The following is a 17,225-nucleotide window of genomic DNA, read 5'->3' on the forward strand; positions in this document are numbered from 1 at the left end:
TTTTGGTGGAAGTGGAAAGGCATTGGATTCAGGTAAGCCTAATTTCATGCCCCTCCCACCGCCCGCCACAGTGAGAGCCACAGGATTCCATCCATAATGTTTAGCGGTACACCAAAACACTAACATGCTGATAAATTTCTAAAGCTCTTTAAAATGCCACATATTTATTTGTCTGTAAAGATAACCAATAACAAGAACCCAATTATTTGGCTGTGGTTGGTTTATTTCCCTTTAAAGCAAGTTTTAGCATAGAATTGCCTCCATCAATTCTGTATATTAAGGTTAAAAAAACTCACATTTTCCAAAAACGCTGTTAGGCGTTTTAATTGCTTTATTTCCATTGTGATTAGCTGTGATTAGCTATATAAAGTATGGTTAGGACATCCTTCTGTTTTGTAGATATATTTTAAGAACTTCATTTAAATAGTTCAGCTGAATAGCTAAACATTGCTACCATTAAGACAAAATTTTAAAGTCAAACAGTTACAAAGAATTATCATTGTTTGGTTCATTTCTAGTCTGTTCTGTTGATCTTTATGAATCCTTTTGGAGTTTGACTCTGTGAGGGACAAGAATTAACATAAGTAAATGAATGTCATTAACTAAAAGGTTAATCATAGAATCTCTATTCGGCCCATTGAATCTGCACCGACCCTCCAAAAGAGCACCCCACTTAGGCCCACGGACCGCCCTATCCCCATAACCTTTTGTCACTATGGGGCAATTTATCACAGGCAACCCACCTTTGAACTGAGAGAGGAAACCGGAGAACCTAGAGGAAACCCGGGCAGACACGGGGAGAATGTGTAAACTCTACACAGGCAGTCACCCAAGATCAGAATTGAACCTGAGTCCCTGGCGCTGTGAGGTAGCAACACTAACCACAGTGCCATTGTGCCACCAGTGTTAAACTGGACAGGAAAATTCAGACCGTGGGTTCAGTAAGTCAAAAAGTATTCCTGATATAACCAAATATTTTCTCACTTCATTTAAACAAAAAGGAATGTTAAAATAAAAATCAAAACTATCAAAAGGAATTCTGATAATATTTAATTATCAGCCAAAATTTGTGCCTTTTTCTCCTCCAGTAATGAGGAAAGGTGACACCTTGCATCAGTGCATCTTGGGCCTGAGTCAGAAGGTTGTGAGTTAAAATCCAACTCTAACGATTTGAAGATAATGCAGGCTGATCCTTCAGTTTAGTAGTGAGGCTGTACTGCACTATCAGAGGCTCTGCCATTTGGGCGGGTAATGAGGCAATCTCTTGCTTCTCAGATGGGCATTAAAGATCCCATGCACTGTTAGAAAAAGGAAAAGGGAGTTTCCCCGGTAACCTGCCAATATTTGTCCTTCAAACAACACCATCAAAGCAGATTATTGGAACATCAATTTAATTGCTGCTTGTGGGATTTTGATGTCAACATATTGGCTGTGATGAAAGCCTAGATTGAAGGAAGGTGTGCTATAAGACAACCATCTGAAATAAAGACTTTTATCCCTTTTAGTTATTATTTTATTCCCCTCTGTGTTTGTCTGTCTTGTGTGTCTGTAGGTGGTGGGACAAGTTTAAGATGGGGTTAGGAATTAGGTAATAGTTAAACTGTTGATTTGCTGCATATTTAATTGTAGTTATTGTTATTAATAAACATAATTGTGTTTAACTTTAGAAACTTGGTGGCTTTAGTTGTTGGACAGCTAAGGGCCAAAGACTTTGTTTTTTAAGAATTATTAGTTAATCCAATTGTACTGAGACTCCGGGGTCAAGTGAGACTGGAATTGACTACGCAGTAGCTCAGCGGGTCATAACATATGTAATAAAACTGTATTACTGCAAACACTGCAAAGTATGTTTTTTTAACAATGCATATCTTGATCATGTTTTGACCTTTGTACTTGTTTAGAACTTGCAAATTGACCTAATACACGGTGCATGGGCTGCACGGTGGCACAGTGGTTAGCACTGCTGCCTCAAAGTGGCAGGGACCCGGATTCAATTCCGACCTCTGATTACTGTCTGTGTGGAGTTTGCACATTCTCCCCGGGTCTGCGTGGGTTTCCTCCGGGTGCTCCGGTTTCCTCCCAGAATCCAAAGATGTGCAGTCTGGGTGGATTGGCCATGCGAATTTGCCCCTAAGTGACCAAAAGTTGAGTGGGGTTACAGGGCGAAGTTGGGGGATTGGGCCCAGGTAGGGTGGTCTTTCGAAGGGTCGGTGCAGACTCGATGGGCAAATGGCCTCCTTCTGCACTGTGGAGATTCTATGATTCTATTCTTCTCGACCACAGTGACTACACTTAGAAAATAAATACTTAATTTATTGTAAAGCATGTTGGGGCAAATGAAGGTCATGAACATTGCAGTAAAATACAAGTTCTTCTTTTAACATATTTTTCAAAGGAATGTAATTGTATTTATAAACATAATTGTAATTTATTACACAGAAAAAATGCAAATCAAGTGGATACAAGAACGGCAAAAGTATTGATTGAAGTAGCAGAGTTACACAGAAAGCATTTGGGTGGACAGCTCTTGTTTGGGCCTGATAGCTTCTTATACATTTTCCTTGGAGATGGAATGATTACCCTTGATGATATGGAAGAGATGGATGGGTTAAGGTAAGTAGATAATGGAAACAAAAGCTGTAAAATGTACATAACGATCAGTAATTATGAATGTATTGTCAAAACATCTGTGATGGAAGATTTAAATGTTAATGTCCAAGTTGATACATGACCAGTGTCATTCGGTAATGCCAAGCAGTACAATTTAGATTTTAGAAACACTCTTTTTCTGGTTATATTTTATTCTCATTAACCGTTTCCATCATTTCAATTATTGAAAATTGGAGATGGAAGAGAAAAGGGAGGACAGTAGTAAAATTGATTAGATAAATGGAGGCACTTCAATGCACTAAAAATGGAAAAAGTACCTGGTTCGGCTAGGATTCACCGATGGTGTGAGAGAAATGAGAATGAAAATAGCAGAGCCTCTGGTCACAATCTTCCAATCTACCTTAGGTCTGATGGGTGCCAGAAGATTGAAGGATTGCAAATGTTACGACCCTTTTCAAAAAAAAAGGAGGGTTAAACCCAGCAATTACAGGCAGATCAGTTTAACAACAATGAGAGGAAAGCTTTTAGAGGCAGTGAACAGAATATTATTTCAACGGACCCATTCGCAGATCAGAAAGCCATTTGTTTCAGCAGATCAGAAAGCCATCTGTTTCCTGATCAATCACAGAGTGTGGGTCTGATGTCAGCCTGCACCAATCAATTTAAGGCTCTCAATTTAAATGGGCCCTAAGCAGCGATCAGAATGACTGCACCCCATATTCTTTGTGACGGCTGCAAGCAGAAGAATGATGGCAGGGAAATATGGAAAGGGTGCCCCATACAGGTTTTCTTGATTGCTCCTTGGAGGGTGATGCTAGAGGCAGTGAGGACCAGAAGAGAAACCCTGTTTCCTGCAGACGGGAGGAAGAATCCAGCCTGGAGGTGTCAAAAGTAGGAGTGTGGTCCTCACGACTAGATACAGTAGCATAACGCTTTAAGGTGTCAGCCCCCTTCACTGACTTACCCAGCGTTCCCCTGACAGCATTTCTCAGAACAACATACTTTGCAGCTCCATTCACTCCTTTCTCTTTCCAGGCTCTCCTTACATCCCCATTTGAACAGTCAACAGCGACACTCAGCCTCATCTTATTGACATTTCACACCCATCCGTCAGTCACACTCCACAACTGTTATTCCAGCTTGTCCACGTGTTCCACTTATTGCACACATAATGCTTTACTTTCTATCATTGCAGGAGAATAGAAAGCACAGCACCTTGGAGAGGGAAAGAACCAGAGGTAGGCCTGCAGTGATAGCCACATTGCAAATTGATTGCTGTGGAGGAACAGTTTTTAGCAATTGGCAAGGTGACACAGTCCATGGGCATTGTGATAGAGATGAGGATCTCCCACATACCTAGTGGCAGTTTTAGATATTATACTGCCATTTGACACATGACAGTCACTCATGCTGAATTGGTGTCACCACCAACTGGTAACCACCAACTTATAAATGTCATCATATGCACAATGTAGAGTTTGAGCCCTTTCCTTCGGTGATACATTCCCTGTTGAGACATAACATTTAAAAAGACGTTTGAATTCCCAGATCAAAGGATCACACAATAAGATTTCACATTTTAAGACTTTTACTGTAACAACCAAAAGAAAATCAACATCAGCTAAACATTACTTAGTGGACAGCTAATACACTTAATTATAGACAGGGTATCCCCTTAACTTCCTAACACGGCCAAAAATCCATGCCACATTTATATCTTACTCATGTGTTCTCTACACAGGAGCCAGTCCAGAGTTGCTCTCAGCTTCCAATAGGCTTGCTTCTCCCCATTCCACTGAGTTGTAATGTCCAATGTTTGTCAAAAGTTGTTTGCCTCAGCTTTCTGAAAATCTCCACAACAATGTCCAGTAGCAAGGTCCTCTCAAGCCACTCCTCCTGGCCATGGCACAGCAAATCTTCCCGAGTCCTTACATCTCTTCAGCCAGAAAACAAGCTCCCACCCACATTCTGCCTGGTGACTAACATCCTTCTCCCCATCAATTGTTTCCCTGTTTCTTTCTCTGGGGCTCTTTCTCTGTCCAGATTCTCTGAATCTCACTGCCTAAGTGTCTTTAAGTCTATCCATAGCAAGGCCAGCTGCTTTTTCCTTTGTCTCCAAGAATGAAAGATGGCACTTGAATTTAAACAGGACTTGCCCTGGGCTCTCTATCCCCATGACAACCAAGTCACATATCCCCAGGCATAACCAGGAGGAACACATGCTGGTCTCCATTACTCCATTTTACCTTGAATTGAAGGAGACAATTTAAAACATAACTGCCTTATAAAACCTCAGACTGATTACACATGTCAGCAATAATTCATGACTTTCATCTCCCACACGTCCTTCGGAGGAGGCTGACAAGTCCTCAAGAGGTGGGTGAGCATTCTGGGGATGCATTATCACATCACTCATGCACCATACACCAGCACAGATACCCACTTTGGTGGGTACTCCACTGGAGATAGCTAAATTGTACACGGTGAGGCACACCTTGCATGTGAAGAGGAGCAGTTATTGGAGACAGAAACAACAGCAGAAAGCTTCCATTCGGGAGCACAGGACACTTAAAGCTCTTCACTAGATGCAGATGCTGACACTTGGCAGTCAACCACAACAAGGGTACTTGTGGAACAGCAACTGGAAATGTATGTGCTTCCATCAGCATTTCCAGAAGCAGTGCACGCACACTCATGGGGAGAGCATGGAAGCATCTATTTCTAGCATGATGTCTCAGACGTTTCTGCTGATGTCTATCTTCATCGAAAGAGTGGCCATCTACATGGACCGTCAGACATGAAAGGCATCCTAGTAAATGCTGGGCCTGTTCAATAGCATACACACTCCAGATGCCACTTTACAAAGGATAGAGCAAAGCCTACACTTGGTGGCTCAGCGTCTGAGTAAGATGTAGATAAGCACTATCCAGCTCCTGGCTAGAAGCGGAGGCAGGTGGATCATGAGAAGAAAGATAGAGAAAAGCCAGAGGGAAGTACGGACTCTTTTCAAGTGCTCCTACCTCTCCGACCTTGTAAACATTTCATAGAATTTCATAGAATTTACAGTGCGGAAGGAGGCCATTCGGCCCATCGGGTCTGCACTGGCCCTTGGAAAGGGCACTCCACTTAAGCCTACTCCTCCATCCTATCCCATAACCCCACCCAATCTTTCTGAACACTAAGGGCAATTTATCATGGCCAATTCATCTAACCTGCACATCTTTGGACTGTGGGAGAAAACCAGAGCACCCAGAGGAAACCCACGCAGACACGGGGAGAATGTGCAGAGAATGAACCAAGCCGGGAATCGAACCTGGGACCCTGGAATTGTGATGCAACTGTGCTAACCACTGTGCTCCGTGCTGTCCTGTAACCCCCGCTTCAGACACAGCTCCACATGACACTTCCTGTCCCCAATGACCAAGTCTGCCCCTGCATGGTTGCAAGTAGGGTAGTCTTCAGTGGGGCACTCAAAAGCTCGGAGGATGTCCAGCACAGGTATCTCAGCTGTCAGAGCAGTGGAACAAGCAGCCTGCCTCTAGCTAATAAATGAGAAAGACTTATTAGTTGCACAAGGTGATTTACTTGGGTCTGGATAGCAACATGCATGCCCTTCTGTATATGTTTATTTAAATAAATCAAACACTGTATCTGAACTCTTCATTCTCTTGTTGTCTACTTTGTTTCATCCTAAACACCAAATGGACAGTAGCCTTTAGGCTATAACTAAGTTGGAAGATGAGGAAAGGGTGTGAATGTAATGATTTTTAACAGTGAGAATGGATGGTGTTCCCAGCGTCGCTGCATTTATGGCCTCAGATTAGCTGAACTATATGGCGCAGTTGCGTAGTTCTTTGGCAGACATAGGAATGGCTGATCAAACAGCCTCCTCTGCTGCCTACACCACCTTCCCCCTGCAGCTCTGGTCCTTTCTGCAGCGCCATGTTGTACAGCTCACAGCAGACCACACTCATTCTGGAAACCCTTGCTGGAAGATACTGAAGGGCATCCCCAGATCTGTCCAGATACTTGAACCACATCTTCAACAATCCAATGGCCTGCTCAGTTACTGCACTTGCACAAATGGCCCTTGTTGTACCTCTCCCATGCATCATTGGTAGGCTTCTCACAGGTGTCACCTGCTAGTCCTTTAGAAGATAATCTTGGCCTCCAAGGAGCCAGCCAGTCAATGTGCATGAGGTGTGAAAACTGTGGGAGATACGCCTGTCTGTCTCTCAAAGAATGGGGGATCCGTGGCAGCTTCAAGGAAATCATGCCCAGATATGAGTGGAAGCCTTACACTGGTCTCATTAAATCTGCACATTGAGGGAATGGAATCCCTTCCAGTTGATAATAACTCCAGGCTGATCTGAGGACACTTTGATTGCCACAAATGTGCATCCAGTAACTCCCTGAACTAACCTGTGGGAATCCAGCCAATGCAGAAAATCCGAGAACCTATCTGTGTCTGACTGGCTGCCTCAGTGGACATTAGTGGCTAATTTAGCAGACATAGCATCGGTCACCTTGGCATTACATTTGTGGGTAGATCATTGTGAATCATGTGGATGTCACCAGCAAAACATTGGAAGGGAATGGAGGCAAAAAACACTCAGGGTTTATAATGACCTTGACGGCCACTGGCAATGTGTGCCCACATGGCCCTTTTGGAAAGGGCGCTTGTTCTGGGAGGTTTCAGATGTCAACAACCTGCCATATCAGCCCTCCAATGCATCATTGCTCATTTGTTTTATTTCTTCATGGGATTTGGGTGTTCCTGGCAATGCCAGCATTTGTTGCTCATCCCTAATGTCGGGCAAGCTGATTCTCTGATTATATGTATCTGTGCTGGGGGTATCGTCTCCTTCAAGCTGGAGCTCTGAGTTTATCCATTCAGTCTGTGAAGCAGCATACGACAGCTTAGGAGGAAGGTGCCATTGCTATTGTCACTGCTCCTCCTGCTGCTGTTTGCTGTTGACGTTGGCATGGCTCCTGGTGCTGTTGTTCCTCTTCAGAACTCATGCTACAGCTGCATAGCTACCTAAAACGCTTCAGTGATGGCTGACAGCCAGGAACACCAGATCACGGTGAGTAAAGTACAAGGTAGGTGAAACAACTGACAAAAAGTTGGAAATCACCTCTGAAACAGTATAAACACGTCCTCAGACTAAGTGTTGTGGCCACAGACTTCTGTGGAAGCAACCATGGAACTTCACTCTTTGAAGGTTTTCCAACCTGTCCATTTCATTGATCAATTTCTCACCGTTATGCTCATAAACTGTGCATTACATTCTCCCCGTGTTTGCGTGGGTTTCGCCCCCACAACCCAAAGATTTGCAGGGTAGGCGAATTGGCCATGCTAAATTGCCCCTTAATTGGAAAAAATGAATTGGGTATTCTAAATTTATATTAAAAAAATAAACTGTGCATTGACTGATGAAGCCAGAATCCTGGGTAAAAGGCATAACTAATTACTTAATCATCAGGTTTGGCAGCCTCTGTGGAGCGAGGAACAGAGTTGATGTTTCAAGTCCATGTGACTCTTCTTCATTTTTAACTACTTGTTTGAATATTTAAATTACTGACCCAACAGCTGCACACAGGTTTCCCACTCTCCTTAGAACACATTCCAGTAAGACCCAGAAGTGGGTGGCATAAAGTAGGATTTTCGATAGGCCAGCATTTTCCGGGCAGTTAATCTCCCCCACTAGTGAAAAGTGTTAATGTAAATAAATAGTCCCCATCATCTCATGACAACAGAATATGCTGAGAGATATCGCTATGTGAAGCCTTGTGCCAAGCCTTATTGTGCACAAAGTTAGAAGAATGTTCAATAGACATCCGGGTGCTGATCAGTCGCACGCAGGGTAGCTCCTGGTTGCAGGTTTCGATTTTGGCCCTTTCTACCCGATTAATGGGCTCTTTGTTTGGAATGTTTGTGGAATAAGTGGTGGGGAGTGAATTCTTCTCTGAGGTGGAATGTTGGCAGGTTACTGCACCCAACAGAAGTCGAATAAGGTCACAGTTTTGGAGGTGGAGAGTCTGCGTGGTGCAGTTGCAGAAGCCATGTCTGTGGGGTCGCCGTCATACACTTCAATGCCAGTGGAGTAGTTGGTGGGGCTAATTAAAGGAGAACTTCAGCAGCATCGACTAGAGATGCAGGAGGACTAGTCGAAGGTGATTGAGGGATCGGTTGCCCCTTTTCGTGGTGCCGTAGAGCAGGTGGAGAAGCACTTGGAGATGCAAGGAGTGACAATACAAGAGGTGGAAAGGGCGATCATGGACTACAGTGATCGAATTGAGTAGTTGGAGTCAAAGGCCGCGATGCTGGGTGAGGCTTGCAAGGAGCTGAAATTAAGGGTGGTCGACCAGGACAATCGGTCCAGGCGGCAGAATCTACGCATTGTAGGCCTGTCAGAGGGGGGAAGGGAACGAGTGCCACGGCCTATATGTTGACGATGTTGGTGAAGCTGGTGGATGAGGAGGTCAGCGAGAAGGCCCCGGAGGTGGATCAGGCACAACGATCATTAAGACAGATGCCAAAGCCACCAAGGACAGTGATGGTGACATTGCACCAATTCCAGGTGATGGCACAGATTATGAGTTGGGTGAGGACAACGAGAGACTGTACTTGGAAGGGCCAGCAGATCCGAATATACCAGGACATTAGTGCCAACCTGGTCAAGCGGCAGGCTGACATTAATTGAGCCAGGGTGATACTTTTCCGAAATAAGGTTCAGTTTGGCGTGCTGTACCCGGCCAAACCTTAGGTGATTTTTAAGGGAAAGGAGCATTATTTTATGTCGTCTGAAGAAGAACGTAGCTTTATTAAACAACATAGTTTGGAGAGGGTTGATGGGAGAATGGTTTCTGATTTTTTTTTGAATGTATGTATAATGTTTGCTAATGTTTTGTTCTATTTCAAAGTCCAAAGATGTGCAGGTAAGGTGGCTTGGCCATTCTAAAAGTGTATCCAAAAGGGTTGGGTGGGGTTACGGGGATAAAGAGGGATAGGGTGGAGGTGTGGGGCTTAAGTAGGGTGCTCTTTCCAAGGGCCGGTGCAGACTCGATGGGCTGCATGGCCTCCTTCTGCACTGTAAATTCTCTGATTCTATGATTTCGATATGTTTGCATTATTGGTATTTTACAATGGTTGAGGGGGGAAATTGGCCAGAGTCCTGGGTGTTTCCCTCCTGTTGGTTGGAGGAGGGGCAGGATCTAGGGTGGGTGGGTCGGGGCTGGGACTCCTCCAAAGGTTGGAGGTGGGTTGACAACAGGGAAGGCAGTCGACCAGCTTTGAAGAGCGATAAGGATCTTGTATGAGTATGGGGAGATGGCCAGCTGCCTGCTAGTGTAGCAACTGAGGCAACAGGCTTCCATGTGGAATACAGTACAAGTGAGAGAGGAGGGGGTGCATTGATGGCAGCATTGGAGTACATTAATAAAGCATTTGAGTCCTTCTGGAGGGGGCTGTATAGGTCTGAACCGTGGGTGGGAGGCAGCTGAGATGAGGCGGTTTCTTCATGGGGTGGTGTTCCTGGAGGTTGAGCGGGAGAAGGGGTTGGGATTGGAGGCTCTGTTGGGGCTAAAACAGGTTATGGAGGCAATTGGGTTGATGCAGTCAAGGAAGGCACCAGGACCTGATGGTTTCCTGGTTGATTTTTTGAAATGGTTTGCGGCAGAAGTGGCCGCACATCTCCTGGGGTTGTATGGGGGAGTATAGGGGAGTAGCCGGCCACATTGGCGCAGGCATCGATTTTGTTAATCCCGAAGCAGGATAAGGACCTGGTGGAGTGTGGGTCATATAGGCCCATCTCCACATAAATATCAGCCATGATCTTACTGAATGGCAGAGCAGGCTCAAGGGGCCAAATGGCCTACTCCTGCTTGTGTTCTTATGTTCTAATTAAACATGGATGTGAAGGTGCTGGGTAAGGTATTGGTGAGGCGGTTGGAGGGGTGTGTGCCAGAGATGGTGTCGGAGGATTCAGAGGGGTTTTGTGAAGGCGAGGAAGATATTGAGTAATATTAGACGTTTACTGAATGTTGTTATGATGCCTTCTAAGGGCAGGGTGATGGAGGCTGTTGTGTTTATGGATGCGGAGAAGGCATTCGATAGGGTCGACTGGAGATATTTGTTCAAGATTCCGAGGAGGTTCGGATTTGGGCTCATGTTTATCTCATGGATGAGGTTGTTGTATGAGACCCCCACGGCTAGTGTTCGGATGAATTCGATCAGCTCGGGAGATTTCTTGCTATATAGGGGTACGAGGCAGGAGTCCTCATAATCCCCACTTCTGTTCACATTGGCTATTGTGCCCTTGGCTATTATGCACCGGGTATCAGGGACTTGTCAGATATTGTAAGGGGAGGCAGGGAAAATAGAGTCGTGTTGTATGCAGATGACTTGCTGCTGTATATTTCGAATCCGGTGCAGTGTATGGACAAGACTCTGGGTATATTAGAGTCGTTCGGTGCTTTCATAGAATTTACATAGAATTTAGAGTGCAGAAGGAGGCCATTCGGCCCATCGAGTCTGCACTGGCCCGAGGAAAGAGCAACCCAATTAAGCCCACACCTCCAATCTATCCCAGTAACCCCACCTAATCTGTTTTGACACTAAGGACAATTTAGCATGGCCAATCCACCTAACCTGCACATCTTTGGACTGTGGGAGGAAACCGGAGCACCCGGAGGAAACCCAAGCAGACACGGGGAGAACGTGCAGACTCTGCACAGACAGTGACCCAAGCCGGGCATCGAACCTGGGACCCTGGAGCTATGAAGCCACTGTGCTATTCACTGTGCAACCGTGCTGCCCTTTCTTGGGCTACAAATTGAATATGACCGAAAGTGAAGTGTTTCCGATGTATGCCCTGGGGAGAGGGGCAGATTTGAGTACCCTACCATTTAAACTAGCCAAGAGTAGGTTCAGGTGTTTGGGTATTCAGGTGACTCACCTTAGGGCTACAGTGTATAAATGGAATCTGGCTGGCTTGGTGGAGGGGTGAAGCAGGATCTAAGGAGGAGGCATACCCTCCTTTCATTAGCTGGGCGGGTGCAGACGGTGAAGCTGAACATCATGCCAAGGTTTCTGTTTGTGCTTCAGTCCCTCCCGATATTGCTGCCAAAGGTGGTTTTTTGGTAGGGTGGACAGGTTAATTTTGGATTTCGTATAGGCTTGCACTCCTGAACCTGCTGTAGTATTACTGGATGGCAAATGTGGAGAAGATACAGCAGAGGTAGGGAGGGGAAGGGGAGGGGTGGGTGCAGGTGGAGGAGGCATCTTGTGTGGGGATAAGTCTGAGGTGTCTGGCTGTGGCTCCGCTCCCGTTTGCTCTGGGGAACTATACGGTCAGTCCGATGGTGGCTTCATCCTTAAAGGTCTGGAACCAGCTGAGGTGACATTTTGGTGTGTTGTTATCTGTGGGAATAACCGGTTTGTCCCGGCAGGGATGGATGCAACATATAGGCAATGGCACAGGGAAGGCGTGGAACGGCTGACGGACTTGTTCATGGAAGGAAGGATTGTGAGCTTGGGGTGGGGAGTTGCAGGAGAAATATGAATTCCGGGGAATGGGGATGGGGGAGGGTGGGGTGGGGGGGGGGGGGGGGGGGGGGGGGAGCTAAAGTATATACAATTATGAGGTTTTGTAGGAGATACCCTTGTTCCCTCGGTTGCCAGAGCACACTCTGTTGGGCAGGTTGTTATCAGTTGAATTGGGAGATGGGAAGGTCAGGGATATTTATAGATGGCTGGTGGACACAGGGAAAGCACCAATCGAGGCGGTAAAGCAGAATTGGGAGGAAGAGATGGGCATGGAGTTGGGTTGGGGGTGAGGAGTGAGATTGTGCGCCAGGCCAAGGCAACATCGCCCTGTGCCAGGATGAGCTTGGTACAGTTCAATGTGGTGTATAGGGCTTATATGACGCAGGCTCGGATGAGTGGGTTCGTTACGGAAGTAGAAGATAGGTATGAGAGATGTGGAGGGGGGCTGGCAAATCATATACACATGTTCTGGTCATGTGCGCGATCGGTTACATTATTGAAGGTTGTGGGAGTGGAGATGTTGCCAGGCCCTCTGGTGGCAATCTTTTGGATGTTGGAAATGCCGGAGCCGTTGGAGGGGGTGCTAATGTAGCGGCTTTTGCCACGTTGATCGCCCGAGAATGAATTCTACTGGAGTGGAGGTTGGTGGAGCCACTGGGAGTGTCGGCATGGTTGGGGAAACTGGAGAAATTAAGTTCCGGGCTCGTGGGGACAGGGGGGCCTGCAAGTGAGTGAATCGACTGTTCTTTTTTATTGGAAACTCGGGAGTGAAACGCCAGTGTTTTTACGCCGGCGTGGGAACATAGCCCCATTTTGGGAGAATCCAGCCCCATGTGTTTATGTATTCCCTGGTTTGATTTTTTAAAAAGAAGTAAGTTTTATAGAAGTTAAAGTTCAACAACAGCCTTCTCTCTTGATCCTAACCAATGATAACCTAATCTAAGACCCACAACGATGGTGACAGTCTCACTGCACCCAAACTTGCTCTCAACCTTAATTATTTCCATTAATCTGGAACAAAATGAATTGGCCCTTGGAAAAATATGGTTTGATGATTGAAAGTCTGCACTAGTTTGGTAAAATAAAGTCATATTTAACTAACTTGATTGAATTACTTGATGAAGTAATGGAGAGGTGGATGAGAGTAACATGGCTGCTGCTGTGCATGTGGACTTAAAAAAGCATCTGATACAGCACCACATAGACTTGTTATTATTCATTCACATGAAGGAATACACATATATTTCCAAGTCAGCATAATGTATGACTTGGAGTAAATCTTGCAGGTGGTTGTGCTCCCATGTGCCTGCTACCCTGGTCTTTCCAGTTGGTAGAGGTCACAGTTTTGGAAGGTATTCTTTGTCATAATGCTATAGTGCATCATGTAGAATTAGAATTAGAACAGTACAGCACAGAACAGGCCCTTCGGCCCTCGATGTTGTGCCGAGCAATGATCACCCTACTCAAGCCCACGTATACCTATCCCAGTAACCCAACAACCCCCATTAACCTTATTTTTTAGGACACTAAGGGCAATTTAGCCTGGCCAATCCACCTAACCCGCACATCTTTGGACTGTGGGAGGAAACCGGAGCACCCGGAGGAAACCCACGCACACACGGGGAGGATGTGCAAACTCCGCACAGACAGTGACCCAGCCGGGAATCGAACCTGGGAACCTGGAGCTGTGAAGCATTTATGCTAACCACCATGCTACCGTGCTGCCCTTAAGGTAGATGGTACACACTGCAGCTGCGGTGTACCAATGGTGGAGGGAGTGAATGTTTAAGGTGAAGGAGAGTGCAAATCGAGTAGGCTGCTTTGTCCTGGATGGTGTTGAGCTTCTTGGGTATTATTGGAACTATATTGGAGTTCTACTTATCCAGGGAAAGTGGAGAACATTCCTTCAGGAGTATTCCTGACTTGTGCCTTGTCTACTGTGGAAAGGGTTTGGGAAGTGAGTCATTTGCAACAGAATACTCGTCTTAGAACTGAAGGTTGTCCAGATTTTATTGCATGCAAACATGGACCGTTTCATTTTCTAAGTTGTGGATCAAGCGGAACACCGTAAAGCCATCCGTGATTATCTCTATTTCTGACATCATGTTGGAGGGAAGGTCACTGATGAAGCAGCTGAACATGAGAACATAAGAACTAGGAGCAGGAGTAGGCCGTCTGGCCCTTTGAGCCTGCTCCACCATTCAATGAGATCATGGCTGATCTTTTGTGGACTCAGCTCCACTTTCCAGCCCGAACACCATAACACTTTATTCCTTTATTCTTCAAAAAACTATCTTTATCTTGAAAACATTTAATGAAGGAGCCTCAACTGCTTCACTGTGCAGGGAATTCCATAGATTCACAGCCCTTTAGGTGAAGAAGTTCCTCCTAAATTCAGTCCTAAATCTACTTCCCCTTATTTTGAAGCTATGCCCCCTAGTTCTGCTTTCACCCGCCAGTGGAAACAACCTGCCTGCATCTACCCTATCTATTCCATTCATAATTTTATATGTTTCTATAAGGTCCCCCCACATCCTTATAAATTTGAATGAGTGCAGTCCTCGTGTACTCAACCTCTCCTCGTAATCCAACCCCCTCAACTCTGGTGAATCTAGTGAATCTCCTCTGCACACCCTCCAGTGCCAGTATGTCCTTTCTCAGGTAAGGAGACTAAAACTGAAAATGAAATGAAAATGAAAATCGCTTATTGTCACAAGTAGGCTTCAAATGAAGTTACTGTGAAAAGCCACTAGTCGCCACATTCCAGCGCCTGTTCGGGGAGGCTGGTACGGGAACACAATACTCCAGGTGTGACCTCACTAACACCTTTTACAGTTGCAACACCTTATACAGTTGCAGTTGCAACCTCCCTAGTCTTAAACTCCATCCCTCTAGCAATGAAGGACAAAACTCCATTCGCCTTCTTAATCACTGGTTGCACCTGTAAACCTACTTTTTGCGACTCATGCACTCGGACACCCAGGTCCCTCTGCACAGCAGCATGTTTTAATATTTTATCATTTAAATGATAATCCCTTTTACTGTTATTCCTACCAAAATGGATAACCTCACATTTGTCAACATTATATTCCATCTGCCAGACCCTAGTCCATTTACTTAACCTATCCAAATCCCTTTGCAGACTTCCAGTATCCTCTGCACTTTTTGTTCTACCACTCACCTTAGTGTCGTCTGCAAACTTGGACACATTGCACTTGGTCCCCAACTCCAAATCATCTATGTAAATTGCGAACCATTTTGGGCCCAACACTGATTCCTGAGGGACACCACTACTGATTGCCAACCAGAGAAACACCCATTAATCCTCACTCTTTGCTTTCTATCAATGAACCAATCCTCTATCCATGCTACTACTTTACCCTTAATGCCATGCATCTTTATCTTATGCAGCAACCTTTTGTGTGGCACCTTGTCAAAAGCTTTCTGGAAATCCAGATAGACCACATCCTTTGGCTCCCCGCACTGCTAATGTCCACAAAAGGGGCAGCAGGGTAGCATGGTGGTTAGCATAAATGCTTCACAGCTCCAGGGTCCCAGGTTCGATTCCCGGCTGGGTCACTGTCTGTGTGGAGTCTGCACGTCCTCCCCCTGTGTGCGTGGGTTTCCTCCGGGTCCTCCGGTTTCCTCCCACAGTCCAAAGATGTGCGGGTTAGGTGGATTGGCCATGCTAAATTGCCCGTAGTGTCCTAATAAAAAAGTAAGGTTAAGGGGGGGGTTGTTGGGTTACGGGTATAGGGTGGATACGTGGGTTTGAGTAGGGTGATCATGGCTCGGCACAACATTGAGGGCCGAAGGGCCTGTTCTGTGCTGTACTGTTCTATGTTCTATGTTCTATATTCCACTAAATTAGTTGGGCACAACCTGCCCTTTATGAACCCATGCTACGTCTGTCCAATGGGATAATTTCCATCCAGATGCCTTGCTATTTCTTCCTTGATGATAGATTGAAGTGGTTGGTCTGAGTATGCAACCCTGAGAGAATCTTGCAGCAATATTCTGGGGCTGAAACGATTAGCCTCTCACAACCATAACCATCTACCTTTGTGTGAGATATGACTCTAGCCAATGAAGAGTTTTCATCCTGATTCTCACTGACTTCAGTTTTACTTGGCTTCCTTGATCCTTCATTTGGTCAAATGCTGCCTTGATGTCAAAGACAATCACTTTATCCTCACTTCTAGAATTCAACCCTTTTTTGCCCAAGTTTGATCCAAAGTTGTAATGAGGTCTGGAACTGGACTTGCCCTGGTGGAAACTAAACTGAACTGAGAATGTGTTGTTTGATAGTCGTATCGCTGACCTCTTTATAAATTTTGCTGATAGTTGAGTGTATGCCAACGGGGTGATAATTGGCCAGATTATATTTGTTCTACTTTTTGTAGAAGGCATCTATATGGGCAGTTTTCCACTTTGTCAGATATGTGCTAATATTGTCACAAAGTTGAAGACATGGAATTAAAGGGGTATTGGATACAACATTGGCCATGGGATAGAAAACAGAAAATCGTGATGAAGCTGGTGTTTTTCACACAAGTGGAAAGTGTGCAGTGGTGTCCCGAGGGTCAATGTTGAAATCTTTTAGATTTTTATTGAAGCAAAAATTATTGATTTTGTTAGAAGAATAAGGGAATGTAATATAAACTTAATGGTACAATTTTAGAGATAGGACAGGAACAGTGAGATGGATTATATGTAGACAAAGTCCGAATCAAAAAATAATTTTTTGCTTCTACTTCTCTGCATTAAACTTCATTTTCATGTTGTCGCCCCATTTCAGCAGTGTGCCTTTGTCCTCCTGAAGTCTGCCCTAAAGATTGCAGGACATGTTAAAGAAACATTTAGGATTCTTTGCTTTAACAATAGAGGCAAAAGGCATAAAAACAAGGTTGTGGTATCACACCTGCATAAACCTTTAGTGGAATTGTGAATAGCGATGAGGACTGTCAGAGGATACAGCAGGATTTAGATCATTTGGAGACTTGGGTGGTGAGATGGCAGATGGCGTTTAATCCGGAAAAATATGAGGTAATGCATTTTGGAAGGT

General features: G+C 45.2%; 1 protein-coding gene across 6 annotated transcripts in view; it reads left to right on the forward strand.

Annotated features, from left to right (window-relative positions):
• The window catches only part of LOC119963184 (hedgehog interacting protein), a 286,709-nt gene that overhangs the window by 111,361 nt on the left and 158,123 nt on the right, over positions 1 to 17,225 (forward strand). For all 6 annotated transcript variants that reach the window (XM_038791916.1, XM_038791917.1, XM_038791919.1 and 3 more), the window contains exon 6: positions 2,440 to 2,613. In XM_038791916.1, the coding sequence (XP_038647844.1) occupies positions 2,440 to 2,613 (174 nt within the window). The remainder of the gene's footprint in view (positions 1 to 2,439; positions 2,614 to 17,225) is intronic.

Source organism: Scyliorhinus canicula, chromosome 3 (assembly GCF_902713615.1).
Source record: "Scyliorhinus canicula chromosome 3, sScyCan1.1, whole genome shotgun sequence".
In the NCBI taxonomy this organism is placed as follows: Eukaryota; Metazoa; Chordata; class Chondrichthyes; order Carcharhiniformes; family Scyliorhinidae; genus Scyliorhinus; species Scyliorhinus canicula.